Source organism: Centrocercus urophasianus, unplaced genomic scaffold (assembly GCF_019232065.1).
Source record: "Centrocercus urophasianus isolate 14NV4802_14NV808 unplaced genomic scaffold, USGS_Curo_1.0 seq_32, whole genome shotgun sequence".
Lineage (NCBI taxonomy): Eukaryota > Metazoa > Chordata > Aves > Galliformes > Phasianidae > Centrocercus > Centrocercus urophasianus.
The window spans coordinates 9,699,273-9,716,827 of record NW_024884889.1 but is presented as its reverse complement, the minus strand read 5'-3'; the positions used below and the strand labels follow the sequence as shown (position 1 = coordinate 9,716,827).

At 40.7% G+C, this 17,555-nt stretch overlaps 1 protein-coding gene across 1 annotated transcript; it reads right to left on the bottom strand.

The window, feature by feature from the left end:
• Positions 1-4,761: 4,761 nt before the first annotated feature.
• Positions 4,762-17,097, bottom strand: PLRG1 (pleiotropic regulator 1). Its single transcript, XM_042829795.1, has 15 exons — positions 17,026-17,097; positions 15,883-15,989; positions 15,524-15,666; positions 14,578-14,631; positions 13,705-13,798; positions 13,118-13,208; positions 12,821-12,922; positions 12,124-12,216; positions 11,614-11,763; positions 11,396-11,497; positions 10,858-10,960; positions 10,056-10,164; positions 9,079-9,218; positions 6,307-6,500; positions 4,762-5,340 (listed from the first exon to the last, which is right to left on the bottom strand). Exons 1-15 carry the CDS (start codon positions 17,032-17,034, stop codon positions 5,281-5,283), a joined length of 1,551 nt encoding a protein of 516 aa, XP_042685729.1. The 5' UTR covers positions 17,035-17,097; the 3' UTR covers positions 4,762-5,280.
• Positions 17,098-17,555: the final 458 nt, after the last annotated feature.

The window sequence follows — 17,555 nt, the reverse complement described above, 5'->3', positions numbered from 1 at the left end:
AGGAAGGAAGGAAGGAAGGGACTGTGCTGTGCTGTGCTAAGCGTGGTTATCCTCTGTTAGCATTGGGAGAAAAGATGCATCATTGACCTGGCAGCTGCATGTACCAACAGCACAACGAAAGCGGAGAACACCAGGAGTGCAGCTCTCATCTCCATGACGTATTTAAAGGCCGTTTGCAATTCCACTCCCAAACTAACAGAGGTTTATTTAGGATGAGCAATACCCTCCTCAAAAGGGTTTAATTTAGCAGGAAACATTGTAACTATAATTTCATTTAGCTATCACAGTGTGCTTGGTTCACTGACTATATTTGTATATCTTTTATAGGCTAATTTAGAGCAGCATGGAATAATAAAACTCATTCAGTGGAATTTTCAGTTCCAAAATAGAACGCAGTCATTAGCAGAATGGATCAATTCCGGTAGATTTGCTTTGCCAAGCTTTCTTAGAAAGAAACATGTTTATTACCACGTCACATGGGACAAAAAGAAATGGAATGAACAGGAAATTATTAATATACTTGCAGGACATGAAAATTGACTCATCTGGCAGTCATATTCAAATTTTTGTATGGAATTTTTCTATTCATGTTCTATATTACTAATTTATCGATGGGCCAAGACAAACTGTGTGAGTTTCAATAGGACTAAGTGTCAAGTCCTGCATTTTGGTAACAACAACCCCAGGCAACCCTACAGGCTTGGGGAGTAGTGCCCAGAAAGCTGCCTGATGGAAAGGGACCTTGTTGTACTGATAAGCTGTTGGCTGAATGTGAGCCAGCACTGTGCCCAGGTGGCCAAGAAGGCCAATGGCATCCTGGCTCATATCAGGAATGGAGTGGTGAGCAGGACCAGGGAAGTCATCCTGCTCTGTACTCAGCACTAGTGAGGCCTCACCTCGAATGCTGTGTTCAGTTTTGGGCACCTCAGTACAGAAAGGACACAGAGGTGCTGCAGGAGATCCAAAGAAGGGCAACAAGGCTGGGGAAGGGCTTGGAGAATATGGCCTGTGAGGAGAGACTGAAGGAACTGGGGCTGCTCAAACTAGGGAAAAGAAGCCTGAGGTGAGAGTTTATTGCTCTTTTCCAACATCTGAAAGATGACTGCAGCGAGAGCAGGGCTGGTCTCTTCTCACTGATGACAGGACGAGGGGAAATGGCCTCAAGTTGTGCCAGGGAACGTTTAGGTTGGACATCAGGAAACACTTCTTTACAGAAAGGGCTGTTAAGCACTGGAATTCACTGGGTTCCCCAGGGAGGTGGCTGAGTCACCATCACTGGAAGGTGACAGCAACCATTTGGATGTGGTGCTCAAGGAAATGATTTAGGGGAGGGCTGTTAGTTAGAGTAGCATGGTTAGGTCATGGACTCGATGATCTTTAAGGTCTTTTCCAACCTGAGTGATTCTGTGATTCTAGGATTTTATTGAGCTCGATCTCTAGCTGTCAGTGCAGGAAGCCTGCTTGTCAAAGGGATTTAGTTGGAAATAGTTAAGTCATGTTAACATTCGTAATATCTTCTACTAGAGAAAGAAGAAAAAGACGCTGTTGTATGTGGCACAAAAGTTTCTGATTGCACACACTCTATCTCACGACTGCCTCCCAGCAGCAGCGCACCTGGGCAGCACACAGCTCCGCAGCTATGAGCTCGCATCGCTCCTCAGCTCCACCGCCTGACTGAAAGAGAGAAGCTGACCTGGTGTTGTGAAGTATTTCCTTGTGTTCCAATTTACATTCAGCTGGAAAAGACAAAGTGAGGCCGATTTTAAAGCTGGAGAAACAAACCAACCAACCAACCCACAACAATAAATAACTCTGCATCTAGAAACTCCAAAGTTACCATCAAAAGCAAAGCCCAGAGCTTTATATAGCTGTTAAAATATGAGTGCTGCCATACAGCAGTGGCTCAGAGACATTCTGAAGAGCAAAGCCTCATGGTGAGCCTAGACATCACTTTGCCAGAAAACATCATTTCCAACACCAAAACTCATGAATGCTCATGCTGATCATCTACAAATTTCTGACATACAGTAGACAAAAGTTACAATACTGAATGAATCCCAACCAGCTTATTTTTATTTCCTTTCCTAAGCGTAGGAAAAATGCAGATAGGAGAGCATTCATAGAGGCAATTAGATTGCAATCGCCTCTATTGGAGAGTTCATTTATGAAAGCTTACTGGAAAGAGCAGAGAGAAATGTAGAGTCCCCCACATACACCACAGTTCTGAGAAGGATCATCTTCACAAAGGAGATGGCTTCTCCGTGCCTTCAAACAGCCTTCAAATTCACTGCAATCAAAGACTTGTTTGCTCTCAAAGGAATGAAGCAATTCACTAACTATATATTCTCCTTAAGGAACATTTTCCATAGAAAGTCATCTTCACACGAGTTTCAAATCCTGCTAATACAGTGTTAACAAAAACAAAACTGACTCCTTTGACTGATTGGATTTACTGGCGCAAGTGGGAAAGGAAGACACAAAATCATATTATACTGAAGGTTTTATTGATGGCTAAAATGCTGTCACTTACATCAGGCAGACGCTTTAATCCTTATCTAATTGGACCAACCAAATGCCTGTTAAAGTTTTACTTCTTAAGCCTTCAGGTTGCCAAATACATACTGTGGTCACAACTTTTGGACTCCAGCAAATGACAGCACTCTAGCCATTGAGCTTATTATCTGCTTTATTATACAGCAAAGAGTGATCTGAGAATTTATCACTTTTAGTGGTTGCACATTCTTAAAAACTGTTGCATTGGAAAAACCCATTTTCTTACTTCTGTGCAATTATGTACAGTATAAAACAAAACCCAAGGTTTGCGTTAGAAATGTTTATGATTTGATCATATTCAGGAGACATCAGATTTCATCAAGTGTGCCAATTTTCTGAGATGAGAGTCCAATTCCAAATTACTTCAACTGACACTGCAGCACGGCACTTACCAAAGCATGGAAAATATATTCCAAGGATCACATTTAGCTTTACCTTATGACTGTGTGGACAAATGTAATCTCTCTGTGCATCCCACACAATCAGATCTGTGTGCATCAGCTCATCATCTTGGTGAGCTTTGCATTACAGAAGCACTTAAACGAACTTTATTTTTTTAAACGAATCTTGATGTCTCAATATTTGCATAAGTATATGTGATATTATTCACATTAGTGAAAGAAAAAACAGCTGGGAAGGAAAGGAATGTGTAAATCAAATGGCAAAGAACACATAGAGAAAAAAACAAGTCACACTAGAGCTGGGACAGCGTACACAGAGCCCAAAGGGAAAAGTACAGCTCAAAACAGTGGTGACACAGCCTTTCACTTCCAAACCACATCTTTACCACCAGCTCTACAGCGAACATTGTGGCAACTGCTGCTCCTGTGCTGGTGGATTCCTGCAGGGACGAAACACAGGCTCTGCAGAGGAATTTTCTCCTCTTTTCTAAGTGACAAACAGTGGAAAAAATGATACGGAGTACAGAAAAGATGTGCAAGAACAGAGCGAAAACCTCTACTCACTGCTCCCAAGTCATCAAAACAGACACTTCTGTTAAAAACAGACGACTACAAGAAAATACCCTCTTCCAAGTTATTCCTCTCCACGCTGGTTTCCTATAGGAAATTAACTACAAGCAATAAAATTCTATTTAACACCAAAATGCTTCATGGATTTCTGGAACAAAGCACTAGCAACAGGTACAAAACACGTACAGGCCATCATCTACATTTTACCCCATTAAATTAATTAAAATGAAAACAGATGCAATGATATAAAAGAAGTGCTGTGCTACAACCAAATAAAAGGTGTCTGATACAACCTGGAAATACCCTCTATTAGCATTCTTTTTTTTTTTCTTCTTTTTGTTACAAAGAATTACCAGTGCATTGTTCTCCATGCTTCAGGACAGCAAGAAAACTAATGCTGTATGAGCGAGAAACTGCCAGCCAGGCAGACACCCAAAGAGAAGGAGGTTAAAGGGAACTGAGCACATTACTGTAGTTCACTCTCTCCTTCCCATCTCCCCTTGAAACGTCACTTCTAAACATCACAAGAAACTGAAATGGAATTTTTAAAATTCCTGGAAGTTATTTTAAGTGAACTGAAATTATTATGGTTGTTCATAAAGTGAATGCTTGTTTTCAATCCATATTTTAGAATTATGAAAAATAGAAAATTTTTTAAGAACAATGCCATTCCCATCCTTTCCTATTTAGTTCTCAAGTGTAGCAATCCGAAGAACAAAGTTTAGCAGGTGATGAAGAACAGTACTGACACCAAAGAGCATTCCGTGGTTACTGCTAGTTGCACGACTGTAAATACAATGACACATCTGTCCCCTCAGGAGTGTCAGTAAACTTTCATACATACGTGCATATCCATGCTTCAAATCCTAAGATCACAGGGAGTCAAAAATAAATAAAACCATGGCTGGAATCACTTGAGAGCTCTTCTTCAGACCTCAGTTTTTTAAGTTCCCTGTAATTGAATGTCACAAATACTTCAGATAACTGAAAGAAAGCAAGACGTGATTTATCAAGTCGACTGGTCTAACCCAGTGCTAACAAAGCCATATAATTTGACAGTGGCTTTCATTATTATCAGGTCCACTGCAAAACGAAATAAGCAAAGATATGAAGTAGCATACCGAATGCTTTCCTAGGGAAAGAAAATCAATCACTTGGAAAATCAGTTTCATTTAATAACACAGCCACTGGGGATGTGTTAGCAGCCAGAGTGCTGCTTTCCAAGGAAACCACATTACTGTATTATGCCATGATCTTTATTTGTTAATCTCTCATTTTGTACTTTAGCACATGTAACGTTCCATTACAGTATTTACTAAGCACATACACAGTAAACAACATGGCTCTAAAATCTAGAAGTGCCACTCAATAAATGTCCCGTAGATGGAATCTATGGTAAACTCAGCTACTTTTGGAGCAAAGCAAGGGTCTTGCAGAAAACCCAGCTCACCAAATCTTTTCAGATCCACGCTCAGTAGAGGCATATAAAAAAAAGCAACCACCTGCACATTTATCCTCTCCATGAACCACACATGCTCCACATACATGCAGCCAAAGAGAAGGCTGATAGCTGCAACCTGTTTGCTGGGATCACACAACCCAAAAAAAGACAAAAAGGAAGAAATGAAATTTATTAGAAAACACACTGAAAAAGCACAGATTTGCTGACTTCCTGCTCTTCTGTTGTAGACAGAACATGTGACTGAAAGCTCTCGAAAAAGCCAGAAAAAAATCACAGCACAAGTGTGTTGTCGCATTAAAATCGCTTCCTCTTGATAATTTCTGGTTTCCAGCTGATAGGATGAGTTTCTTCAGTCTAAAAGGGAAGAACAGAACCTCTGTAAGGATTTTTATTTTTTAACTCAAGACTAATCTGTTATTAGAGGTTAGTCTAAAATATTACTTACATAGGACATATACACAACATTACAGCTACCTAATTCATTTAAGCACATTAAATTACATTATCATTCCTGCCTGGAAGACACAGCAGAATTTGTTCCTGCCTTTTTTTTTTTTCTCTTTTTTTTTTTTGAGCATAAAGTTGCTGGTAGCAGTTCAGAAAAAACTCTGTAGTGATCAAAGCACAGAAGTAGGAATTAAACAGTCAGTCCTTCCACTGACACACACAGATTTTGGCAAATGTCACAGTGCCTACAGTTTGCAACTAGCAAAATGAGTTGCTCGAAGTCTAATTCAGTGCAGCAATCCCAAAGTTGAAAAAAAAGCTTTAATAACCATTAAAAAAAAAAATCTTTACACTGTATGCTTCACTACATTATTTGTACTCTGATAACCTACAGTCTATTCTCCTCCATGTTGGTAAATGGACTCAGAGTTGAAAACATCAGTTCGAAAATATTCTACTTACTCTAAATGCTAGAAGTTTGTTTGGGACAATTTTTAACCCATATCGTATACAGAAATACAATATACAGAATGTAATCTTCTTGCTAATTCATGTTTTAATGATTACAATAAAAAATCCCTTAGCACCTTCAGAACACAAAGCACATTATTATTTTGGGTAGTTTTGTCCAAATTTAATGGTACATGATTTGTGCAGAAGAGCTGACGCACATGCAACTCCTTTGCTCTACAGCAGTCGATAAGAAATTTGGAGGAAGCTGCTGTCCTCTTTAGATTCATGCACACACATTATTTTCAAATACGAACAGAGCAGATTCCACAGGGTGTACACATGTTCCTTGTTGATGTGCCTAAAATTTATTTCAAATCTGGTGATTTCATGAAAAGACATAAAAGAGACACTCTGACGTACCGCAGTATCATCTTCTTTATATACTTTTATGGTCTTATCAGCTTCAGCAGTTAGCAACCTGCTTTCAGACTGGTCAAAAACACAAGCAAATATTCCCGATTCGCTGTCCAAAGAGCCTGGCTGTACAGCTGCGTGTACTCTTTGGAAATTGTATCCAGTTCTCCAGTCCCAAAGATGCATAGTACCATTATCAGCTAAAAACGAACCAAAGCAAACGTAATTAGCATTTCCCCCAGTTCATTTCTGCCATTTTTCTAAAAACAGCCTTGTGAGCAAGTTTCCACAGCCACTTCTCATACTGTTTGTTTCATAGTCTCTTCACTGCACATGTCTGAGCAACTCCATACCATTCTTGTAGCAAAGAGCTCTTGAGTCCAAAACTGAAAGCAACAATCCAAGCACAGCAGGGACACAGAATCGTCTGAGTTGGAAGGGACCTATGAAGGCCATCTAGCCAAGCTCCCCTGCAAAGAACAAGGCACCTACAGCTAGATCAGGCTGCTCAGAGCCTGTCCAGCCTTGAATGGAAAGGGCATCCACCACATTCTTGGCAAACTGTTCCAGTGCCTCACCACCCATATTGTATCAAATTTCTCCCTTATATCCTATCAAAAGCTCCCCCCTTTCACTTTGAAACCATTTCCCCTTGTCCTACCAAAACCAGCTGGAGAGTCTGTCCCTTCTTATAGCTCCCCTTAAGATACTGGAAGGCCACTCTCAAGTGTCCCCAAAGCCTTCTCTTCTCCATGCTGAACAGCCCCAGTTCTTTCAGCCTGGCCTCACAGTAGAGGTGTTCCACCCCTCGGATCATTTTTGTGGCCCTCTTCTGGATGTGCTCCAACAGGTCCACATCTCTCCTGCACTGAGGACTTCACATGTGCAGGCAGTACTCCAAGTGAGGTCTCACCAGTGCAGAGCAGAGGGGCAGGATTACCTCCCTGGACCTGCTGGCCACGATTCTTTGGATGCAACCCAGGATAGAGTTGGCTTTCTGGGCTGCAAGGGCAAGTTACATCATATAAGGTTTCCTGTTTTCCTTAGCTAAGAAGGAAGACTGATCTTGTTTAAGCAGGCTGGTGAGGCTTCCTCAGAATCTCATCCCATTTTGAATCAAATAGCCCACAAGGCAGTACGTTGCTTTGGAAGCAAAGAAAGGATGGGTATTCTGAACATTAAGTTCTGTGCTCAGTAGCTCCATTAAAATTGAGGCATCATGCCTCCAAGGAAATTACAGATTTCAAGGAAATTACAGAAATTACAAATTATCCTTATATTAAGGAACCTGTGAATGAGACATACACCTATCAGTTGTAGAGGAACTACTTCAAATATCACTCCAAACTACTGCTGCTGCAACAGCTAGTGGCAGCAGGATATTCAATCTGAAATCTGTATTTGGAAGGATACTCTTAAAGCAATTTTTTTTTCAATTAAAAATCAATTTTACCCCAACAGTAATTTAGCCAATTTAGCCAAACCAAATCTAAACCTTTCCTTTCTCCACAGCTGCCAGCTCGACAAGAAATCTGTATATTTCAAGAGGGTGTTTTCAAGGTAAGACACTTTAAAATAACCTCAACTTATTTTAAGTCAGCCCAAACTTCTATAAGGTTGCTGTAAGTAGCATGGAGATGTAGAAGTGGATGAGAATTATATTCAAATTTTAATTTTTAAAAGAATCACAGATAATCACTAAAGTAACAGTGTTTGTTTGTTTGTTTAGCGTGAGGAAGTAATAGGTTTTTTGAAAGCCTCAACAGCACTAAAGTCTACAAGGACCTTTTAGAAATGCCTTCAAAATAACACAGAACTAAGTATGAGATCAGTCCAGTATTTGGTAGTAGTTTGTGCCCTCACTGTGAATGCACCAGTTGTCAAAGAGATCCCTGATAGCATTTTAAAACCAAAAGTGCCCTTGATACACAGTTAAAAACATAGCCACGGTAGGCTGGCAATATAATTAACTCCCTTCCACAACTCCTACTTAATGCATTTCCATTTCACTCCCCAGCTCCAGACTACCTGACACACTGCATCAAATGGGGTCAAACCCAGTTGGAAGCACTGAGCTATAACTGAGCTGCTCTGAGAACAGTTGCTTCTCTTAAGAATCTGCTTCTGAGAAACCCCATGAAATCTGTCTTAAACTGAAAAGTTAATTGAGTCTTCTTTACAACCAAAAGATCAGACAAACAAAACCAAGAGGTAAAAGCTCAGGCCCTGCCAATAATTTGGAGCAATACAGTATCACTTTCTAATCTACTTTAAAACAACCAACCAAAGGTATGCACACAACTCAAGGACGTGCTCAGATTTAAGCAGCACAACAAGCTTTCTACATCCTCCATCCATTCTCACTGCGCCAACACGCCACTAACGGAGCAGCCAACGTGACACATGTGTCCCAGTCAGATCCCAATTTCCCGTCTTCTGAGGGGATATTAAACAATTTACCTGCTGTAGGGAACCTGCTTTGGCAGGGGGTTGGAAGCGATGATCTCTGGAGGTCCCTTCCAACCCCTACAATTCTGTGATTCTGTAATTCAAACTCATGAGATCACATAGGATGGACTCTGCAGCTTTCAAACACATTTTTGGGCATGCAGCACCAAAAAATATAAGGGATTCTACTTTGTTCAAAATGAAGATGCAGTCTATAGCAGGTTCATAAGCCCAAGAGAGCTAAGGGGTCCTGACCTTAAGATCCTTCAGTCACACATACATTTTGAGAAGCGAGTGGGAAGGAATACAAATGTGCAATTTCTTATTTACCTCCTGAGACCAAAACTCCATCTGAATTTACAGTCAGTGTGTTGATAATGGCATTGTGACCAGAGAGGTTCTGAATGAAGTTTCCATCCGGGAATTTCCACTGCTTAATGTTATCTGGAGAACCAGATGCAAATGTGTAACTGAAAGAAAGTAAGCACAGCATATTGAAGATAGATAAGGGGCTATCAAACATTTCTTTGGACAGCATGAAAGCTAATATTTTTGTTTGTTGTTATTCTGAGAAATTCAGTAGAAGGGCGTCATCAGCAAAGGAATCAGAAGGGAAAACAGGTTTTGGTTTTCAAAGCCACACAAGCAAGGACAAAGCACAGCAAAAAAAGTGAATTCTATGCAAATTTGTTTTCTCCATTGTCTTAACAGTAATTTATCTGAAGAAACTTGGGACGCATCCAGACAGAGTTATCTTAACCTAAGCACTGCAAACCACACCTGCTTCAAAGATTAAATACCCACAAGAAGGTTTTGGTTTTTTTTTTTAAGGCTACTTAGATTGAAACATCTTGAGCCATGAAGCACATATTACAAAACAAATCACTCTGTATTAATCACCACCTCTTTCAGTAGTATTTATACCTGTGAAATTTTACAAAAACGTGTCTCCTTCTGCTAATAATCATTCAGTTACATACATCATTATTAGCTTTATCATGCCCAGCATTGCTCATTTTTCAAGGAACATGGCAAAGCACATGCATAAGAAATTCTGTGCACTGTAATATATTCTGAGTATGAGAACCAATTCCTGGGAAGCCAGGAGCAGTAAAGGTGCTACACAAATAGCTTACTGAGATATACATTTTTAAGCATTATATGCTTCCTGGGTTTGTTTGTGGTTTTTTTTTGTTTTTTTTTTTTTTTCTCATTATTATGCCCTGCTACTCCTAATCAGGGCCCACACTGGCCTTCCAGCACCACACCATGAATTATGAGAGGGTAAAAGAACGAAGAAAACTTACTGTCTTGGATGTAGTATTACTGCTCTTACAGATTTCTTATGGTTTGTTAAAGTAACACGAGTTTTCCCTGCCACTAAATCCCAAAGCCGTATGGTAGTATCATGGCTGCCTGCAATGAAATAAAAAAACCCCACTATTTATTCTATTTTTATTATTGTGCTCATAAAACAGACAAAACTTCATATGTGAAAAATATAAAATCATTGATGTTTCTGTTAGGAAACTATGCCATTAATTCCATTTCAGAAAAGAAAGGTACTGAGTTGTGATAGCTTTTTGCACAGCTTGAAATTCAAAGAGAAGCATGCAGTTCAGCAGGGCATTATTTTCAAAGCCAGATAACCTACTGCCCTTTGTTCCTCTCCAGAGAAAGCTGTGGCAGAGCAGGCCCTGGATGCCAGCCCATCCAAACACAAGCCTGATTTTCTCCAAACACCTTTGGGGACAGAGCTCAGGGCAAGGAATTTACCTTCTATCCTTTCAGTATCTGAGAAATCCCCTGCTTATGGATCCCTGCTGCTGCAGCTCCAATTTTGACATAATGGAAAAGATGCACTTTTTATGAACTATGGCATGGGAAATGCAGAAAGACATTCAAACAACACATAGCCATACTTCGTTATGTCACACTATTGATGCTACAGTTAACCACTGCACGGCCCATCTTCAAAAGAAAGCGAATGAGAAATGAATTTAATAAATGAACAAAGAGAAAAGGCTTGAACCTCACAGAAATACAAGACAAATACAGCTAAGATTGGGTTTATTACTTATGATATTTGCAAAATCATGTCCACTCTACCTGTAACAACTTGTGGTTCTGCAGCCTGGCACTTCACTGTTGCCACAGCATTTGTGTGTCCTGAGAGCGTGTGCACACTAGCTTTTGTCCTCACATCCCAAATCTATGAAACCACAGCAAAAAAAAAAAGAAAAGCAAATAGGCCAAGAAGGGTGTGCATATTATCAATTCTAGACACTGTAATTGATGATGCTAACTCCTTGCCATACGTTTAGGTATCTAAATTGTTTTGTTCACAAGATGAACTGCCCCAGTGGGTAAATTTCAAGGGGAGAAGTGTGCTGACCTTTAAATCTCTGGATAAGCACATAAATCACACAGATTAGTAATCCTGTATATTTAGGGAGTCTATCTAATAAATTAAGGAATAATTTGGAGTACAATTTTTGGGGTACAATTGAAGGCTTAGTTTTTTCATCTACAAAGGAAGACAAAGTTAACATGAACTGTCATGTTCTCCTTTTAGTACGTGTTCTCAGCCCCTGCTAACTAGCCCCTTCTACAAATGGAAGGTGCTCCAACACACAGTTATACTTACTCGTGCTGTTGAATCTCTGCTACACGTCACCAGGACATCTATTGTTGGGTGCAAGTCTAAACCATAGACAGCACTTAAATGACCATGGTAATGTCTGATAACCTAAACGAATTAAAAACATGCATGTTTTAACCAAACATTTAAAACAGTATTTCCAACACTTTTATTTTTACATTTGCCACTACCAGTTAATTGCAATGTCAGAAACTACAGCTTACCTTATTGTACTCAAGGTCCCAGCATTTCACTTGTTTGTCTTCTCCACAGGAAAAGAGGTAAGGACTCCTTGCACTTACTATCACACCTCGTACAGTGCTAATGTGCCCCGTCAAAGACAATTTCAACTTGCCACTAGCAAGGTCCCAAATCTGCACCAAAACAGGTAGTTTGAGGTAGACAATTAGAAGCTACAGAGCAATAGTGTGGGCAAACAGTCCAGGTAAGATGCAGTAAGGTCAATTAACATTAAAAATCACAGTAACCAAAACATTTGCTCTCCAGCTGCTAACATACAACAAGTGAAATCTCAAGTATTAGTGATACTCCACAAATTTTCTTCCATTTCTGACTCTGAAGTAAAAGAAAAATATTTTGCAGCTGTGTGCACAGCATTCTGTCTATACCAACCAAGACCTTTTTTTTTCCCCAAGGGTTATAGAAGTTTTTAAATATTGAAAAACTAAAACCTTCACAGCTTCCTTTGCTACTAACTTCATCCAGCCTCTTACCTTAATAGTTCTGTCAGCAGAGCCAGTAACAAACCACTGATTTCCTGGTTCTACCGCAATGCATCTCACCCAGCCCAAGTGACCGCTGATAACCTTCAGAAAAAGAAAAGAATTCCTAAATCTGAAATAACAGCCACATATCACACAGCACAGCTCCCATTCCAACACTGAATCTGTTAGAATTAGCTAAGAAACACATGCTCTACAAAAACAAAGACACAAACTAAAAAACCAACCAAATCTCAAACTAGATTTGAAGAGAGCATTATTTTTCTTTCTACTTCAGTTAAATGATGGGACCACTGGAAATTTACACGCCCTACATCACACTTGGGAAACTTGCAATAGGGAAAGTCTCTGCTCCTACAAAGAAGTTTCTACAATCATAACACAATGCTTCAACACACGCAGTTCTGCAGACTGCACTGAAGTGCAATTTCTGTTTCCATATAGAGGTGTTCTCACACTGCTGTATGCAGAATCAACACATACTCCTTTGTGTTCAAGTGTTTCCAGGAAAAACTGCTTTTAACAATTAGCTTTGTATTTACCTGACACTACAGCATTCTGAAGATTTTTCTGAAGCTCTGTTTACACAGAGAATTATATTTAGATGAACAGTGCTCAAACAAAACCCTAATGGAACTTAATTCATACATTTTCACATTGGTGTTCACAATGTAAGTTTGCAACTTACTCTGTACAGTTTCCAAGGTGGATGCCACTGAGGCTTGGGCATGGTTGGAGCCTTCTTCGGTACTAATGCAGAATTTTTGGTTCCGCCAGCTTCCATCATAGCCTGTAAAAAAAAAATTACACCTTTCAAGCAAGGCAAATATTTCTTAACTTACCTCTTCAAGTAAAATTTAAAACTTTCTTGCCCTGACATCTCAACACCAATGAAGTTTAGCTAGCAAGGAGATCTCCACACAGTACAGAAATGAAACCAAAGAGCACCTGCCAATATTTCACATCAGACATGCAACAAACTCACCACAGACATCCCAGGAGGCTGTGAGCGCTCAGATATCCCAGCATGTCTGTAAATCTCTCCCACACCGGCAGCTGTCCGATTTGCATCCAACCTACATTGAATGAGAACAGTCAACTGACCGAAATCAGCTCTGTATTTTAAGAAGTGAGAAGCTATCACAGAGCAGTGTCTAACTGAGTCCTGAACATCTCCAAGGATGGAGGCTGCACAACCTCTCTGGGCAGCCTGCTCCAGTGTCTGATCAACTCAACACGCAACAAGTACCTGCAAACCAAGCTCCTCTTTCTGTCTGCTATTTGATCTAAATTCCCCATTCTCCCCCTCCTCTCCATTGCCTCTAGAGACAGCCAAGAAAAAACGCTGCTACACCAAGGTGATGCCTGGCCACCTTAAAATCAGATCGCAGAATGCCTTCAGTTGGAGGGGATCTTGAAGGCCAGCTAGTTCCAACCCCCTGCCACGGGCAGGGTTGCCAACCACTCGATCAGCTTTTCAGATATTTCACAAAGCTGAATACTCAAAGTACTTTGTTTTGCCTTGTAATTCTTGTAGATTATGCAAACATGAATGAAGTACTGCAGCAGCACCTGGACTGAGAAGCGGGAAGAGATACAGCTAAGGACTGAGCTGCAGATTCACTAGGCATCCTCTGGATCTTAGTATCTGCTGTCAGAGCCACACCTAAAAAAAAAACAGCACAGCAAAAGCAAAGGCAACCATTAAAAAGAAAATTCAGGAACAGGTGTTACATAACACATTTACTCACACACACCCCTGTGTACAAGGACATATCGTTCACTTGTAATGTTAAACACCATCATTCAATGCTATTCTTGGAGTCAAATCTACAGTAATTTTTATTCTGGTCCAAATCCATTCCATCATGATTCTACTACCTCCAGAAGCACACAGTTTCTGGAGTAGAAAATAATATGATTCTGTCATCAGAAATGAAACAAACAAACAAGCAATAGCTATGCTTTTTATCCAGCCTCAACCATTGTGAACTCCAAACACCACAGAAACAATATTTTGACAAGTATTTGCTGTCTTGCCCTTTCAGCACTATTTATTACTATACATTCTCTACATTACTGCAGATATCCTGGGGCAGTGAAAGGTTTACTCCTAATGAGGAGAGCATTTAATCTCTTCCTAATGAGGAGAGCTTGTAATCTCCGCTCTCATCCTAAGAAGAGTAGATTAATTTAGGAAAATCAAACTAACAAACAAAAAAAAACCAAGCAAACACCCAAAACCATTTTTCAAAGTATATGTTTGGTGTAGACTGGAGAGTTTATTCTACTTTCAGTTCTCTTTTCTTTCCCTAGCCAATGTTCTGGCAGTTGACAACAAAGATAATATTCCTGTCAGATGCCAAGGCAAAAACAAGAAACAGCAACAAAAAACATTTCAGTTTCACCTTGACATATCTGATTCAAACACAGAATTTTACTCACCAGGCCCAGGTGGGTATGGATGCGTGCCAGTTATCACATACTCCAGTTCTTCTCCTAAAGATCAACAAAATAATGCATTCAAACCCAATTGAGTACAACAGAGTAGGTGATGCAAAGCAGCAGAAGCAATCATTTCTATTGTAATACACTTACAAACCTCTTATTGACACTGATTTTAGTTGTTGTGGTTATCTCAGATTTCCAGAGCTCAGCCTTTTAAAAACGGTCGCACCATTTGTTACCAACAGGAACAATCTCTCTCCCATGAGAAAGATGCTCATGCTGTCAAAGATGCCTTCTGAAGTAGATGCAAGAAGAGCCACCTACACAAGCAGTATGATTGTCTGACACAAGCTACTCAAGGCCAATAAATGTGCCTGACATTGGAAAAGAAAAATGCAAGCAAAAGTTTGTTTCCTTAAATATTTTCCAGCCTCTGAATGTTTTTCAGTCACAGAATATCTTCAAACAGACGTGTTTTGTAACATAAATCCTCAGCTAAAATAAAAAGTCATTGGACATGCTTTAGAAGCTTCTATGCAGATCAGCCCAATGCACCCTTATTTCATATAACCTAACCAAAGCTACTAGTTTCCAACTAATGATTTTTCTGTTCTAATAGTTGCACAGCTGAGGAAGTCTGAACAAATTATATGAAAAAACAAAACTAAACAATAAAATGACACGTCCTCAACCTTTATCAGCCTTCTAATACCCAAATACAGCACACACCAGCATTACCTTAAAACACACTTGTTTTACTAACCCGTTAAGTCTCCTACTATTTCCTCGTGGAAACAAACTTTCTCCTCATTCTGAATCACTTAACTCTTGTGACTCTTGCAAGGAAAACACCAGTTATTTTTATTTCCTTCTACATCCAACAGATTAACAATGTGAAATTGTGACAAAGCAAAGAACAAATACACTGCTAGGATTAACAAACCTTCATTTCCGGAATACTGTTTATGTCCATATGGATCCCCAGTAGCTGGGCCTCCTTTCTCTCTCATGTTTTCTTTAAGTGTAGGCATGTGCAACACTGAGCCGTACTCAGTACGCAGCTTCACTGCCATCTTTACTTTGTGGCTGTTGGAAAACAGAGCACAATCCTGATCAAACCCTGATTTTTGGCTGCTATGAAGTTTTGAAATATTTTAAAAACAGGAGACACCTAATACAGCTAACATTGCAATCTTTCTGTTTTTTTCTTTAATTCCCTTAACTGCTAATTGCACTAAACATCTGAACTCCTGCTTGGATAGAGCCATCACTAACAAAATACAACTCAGCCACAGTACTCACCTTTCATCATCTAACGGCACAGGCTTGGCATTATCAGCTACAAACATATCATGGGTTCTCTTCAAAGACCTGAACACAAGTGTGTGCACAGAGTGCTTCTGGACTTCCTAAAATAAAGCATATTTAAATAAATTTAGCCATGCTTAAATGAAAAACTGAAGTCTGAAAAATAAAGTGAGTAGCAATTTCAGACTTACATATGATATAACTCTATTTATGTCAAAGAAAACACTGCTGCTCTGACAAACCAAAAATTTAAGTCTATCTGTTAGTTGTTTTAATTCAACATCTACTCAAAATAAAACCAGCTATTAACTTACACAGAATATTTACTTAGCATCACATAATTATAGTTTTAATTCCTACCTTCCTCCCAGGGCACAAAAACTAAATAAATCTAAACAGAGTATGAGCCTCTTTGTTCAGTACACAAAACTGAAACTCCTTGTACTTGTTCTGCACGTCACAAATAGCAGCAACAGATTGTAAGCCACATTAACAACTTCTGGCTCCAGAATCATTCAGCTGCCCAGCCTCCATGCTCCATACACTGGGGTTTCCTCCACTGAGCTCTGCTTTCCTGCCCCAAACTCTGTTTGCCCACTCATCGAGCCATTCTGCCGCACTTTACATTCCCCTATTGCAGCAGACCTGCACGAAGCTTTTTGCTCAGAAAGGTGCTGCAAACTCTAGATACCAAATCAAGAAAAGAACATCTGTAGTAGGACTAGGAAGCTAGGAATTCCGTGCGACTGAAAAAAGCAGCAGGAATTATAGTAGCAAACGACTGCTTATTGCAACAGGAGCAGTAGGTAACGCAATACCTCCACAACAGGAGCTAAACACAGATAGCTTTGGACAGCGATTACACTCTGTAAAAAGACTATTACACAGGGCAGCTGCTGGGCATCTTGTCCTACCAGCAGCATTTCAGTAACAGAAGAACAGAGCTGACACAGGCCTTCGAGCCCGCTACTCCACGCCGCTGCCAGGAGACCGGCGAAAGGCCCCACCGGCCTCCCGAGAGCAGCAGGAGCGGCCCGGGCAGGCAGAGGCACGGCGGCGGACCATCCCCACAGCGACGCGGCGCGAGGGACCGCCAGGGGCCCGCCTCCCACCCCGCGAATCCCCACCCGCCCTCACCTCCACCATGGCGCCGTCGCTCCTCGCTCCCCTCTCCCCGCCGACAGCTATGGAGGCACTTCCGGCGCCTGCCGTACCTCACCGGAAGTGACGCGCAGAGCGGGCGCCGGGCTGCGCGCCCCGAGGCACCGTGGAGGTTGGAGCCCCGCGCGGCCTGCAGCCGGGGGTCTGCAACACCAGAGGGCGATGTTGCGCTTGAGGAGGGATCCCGGGCGCGCGGTGGGCGGGGACGTGCGCTGAGTGCGTCGGTCCACGTCACGTGACAGCGTTCGCTTTTTTTATTATTATTTTTTATTTTTATTTTTTTTTTTTTTAGCCCAGGCTTGGCGCTTTGCGTTCTGTCGTTTAGCTGAAGTGAATCAGGCCCATTTTTAATGCATCTTTAAAGGAAAACCTGCCTTGGAATGCAGACCTTCGTAGCCATCCCGGAAAAGAATAATCTGTATTTTGTAAGGAAACTTCACGTACGTATGCTCTTCATTACTGCATCGTTAGGTTTTACAAAGCCCTGTAGTTACTCTCTGTTTCGA

What these genes read in the sequence shown, in the direction of transcription:
- PLRG1 (XM_042829795.1), bottom strand. An exon ending in ACAGTATTCCGGAAATGAAG is followed by an intron (nt 14,632 to 15,523) that starts GTTTGTTAATCC and finishes GTTGATCTTTAG; the next exon opens with GAGAAGAACTGGAGTATGTG. An exon ending in CACCTTGGAAACTGTACAGA is followed by an intron (nt 12,217 to 12,820) that starts GTAAGTTGCAAA and finishes CTTTTTCTGAAG; the next exon opens with GTTATCAGCGGTCACTTGGG.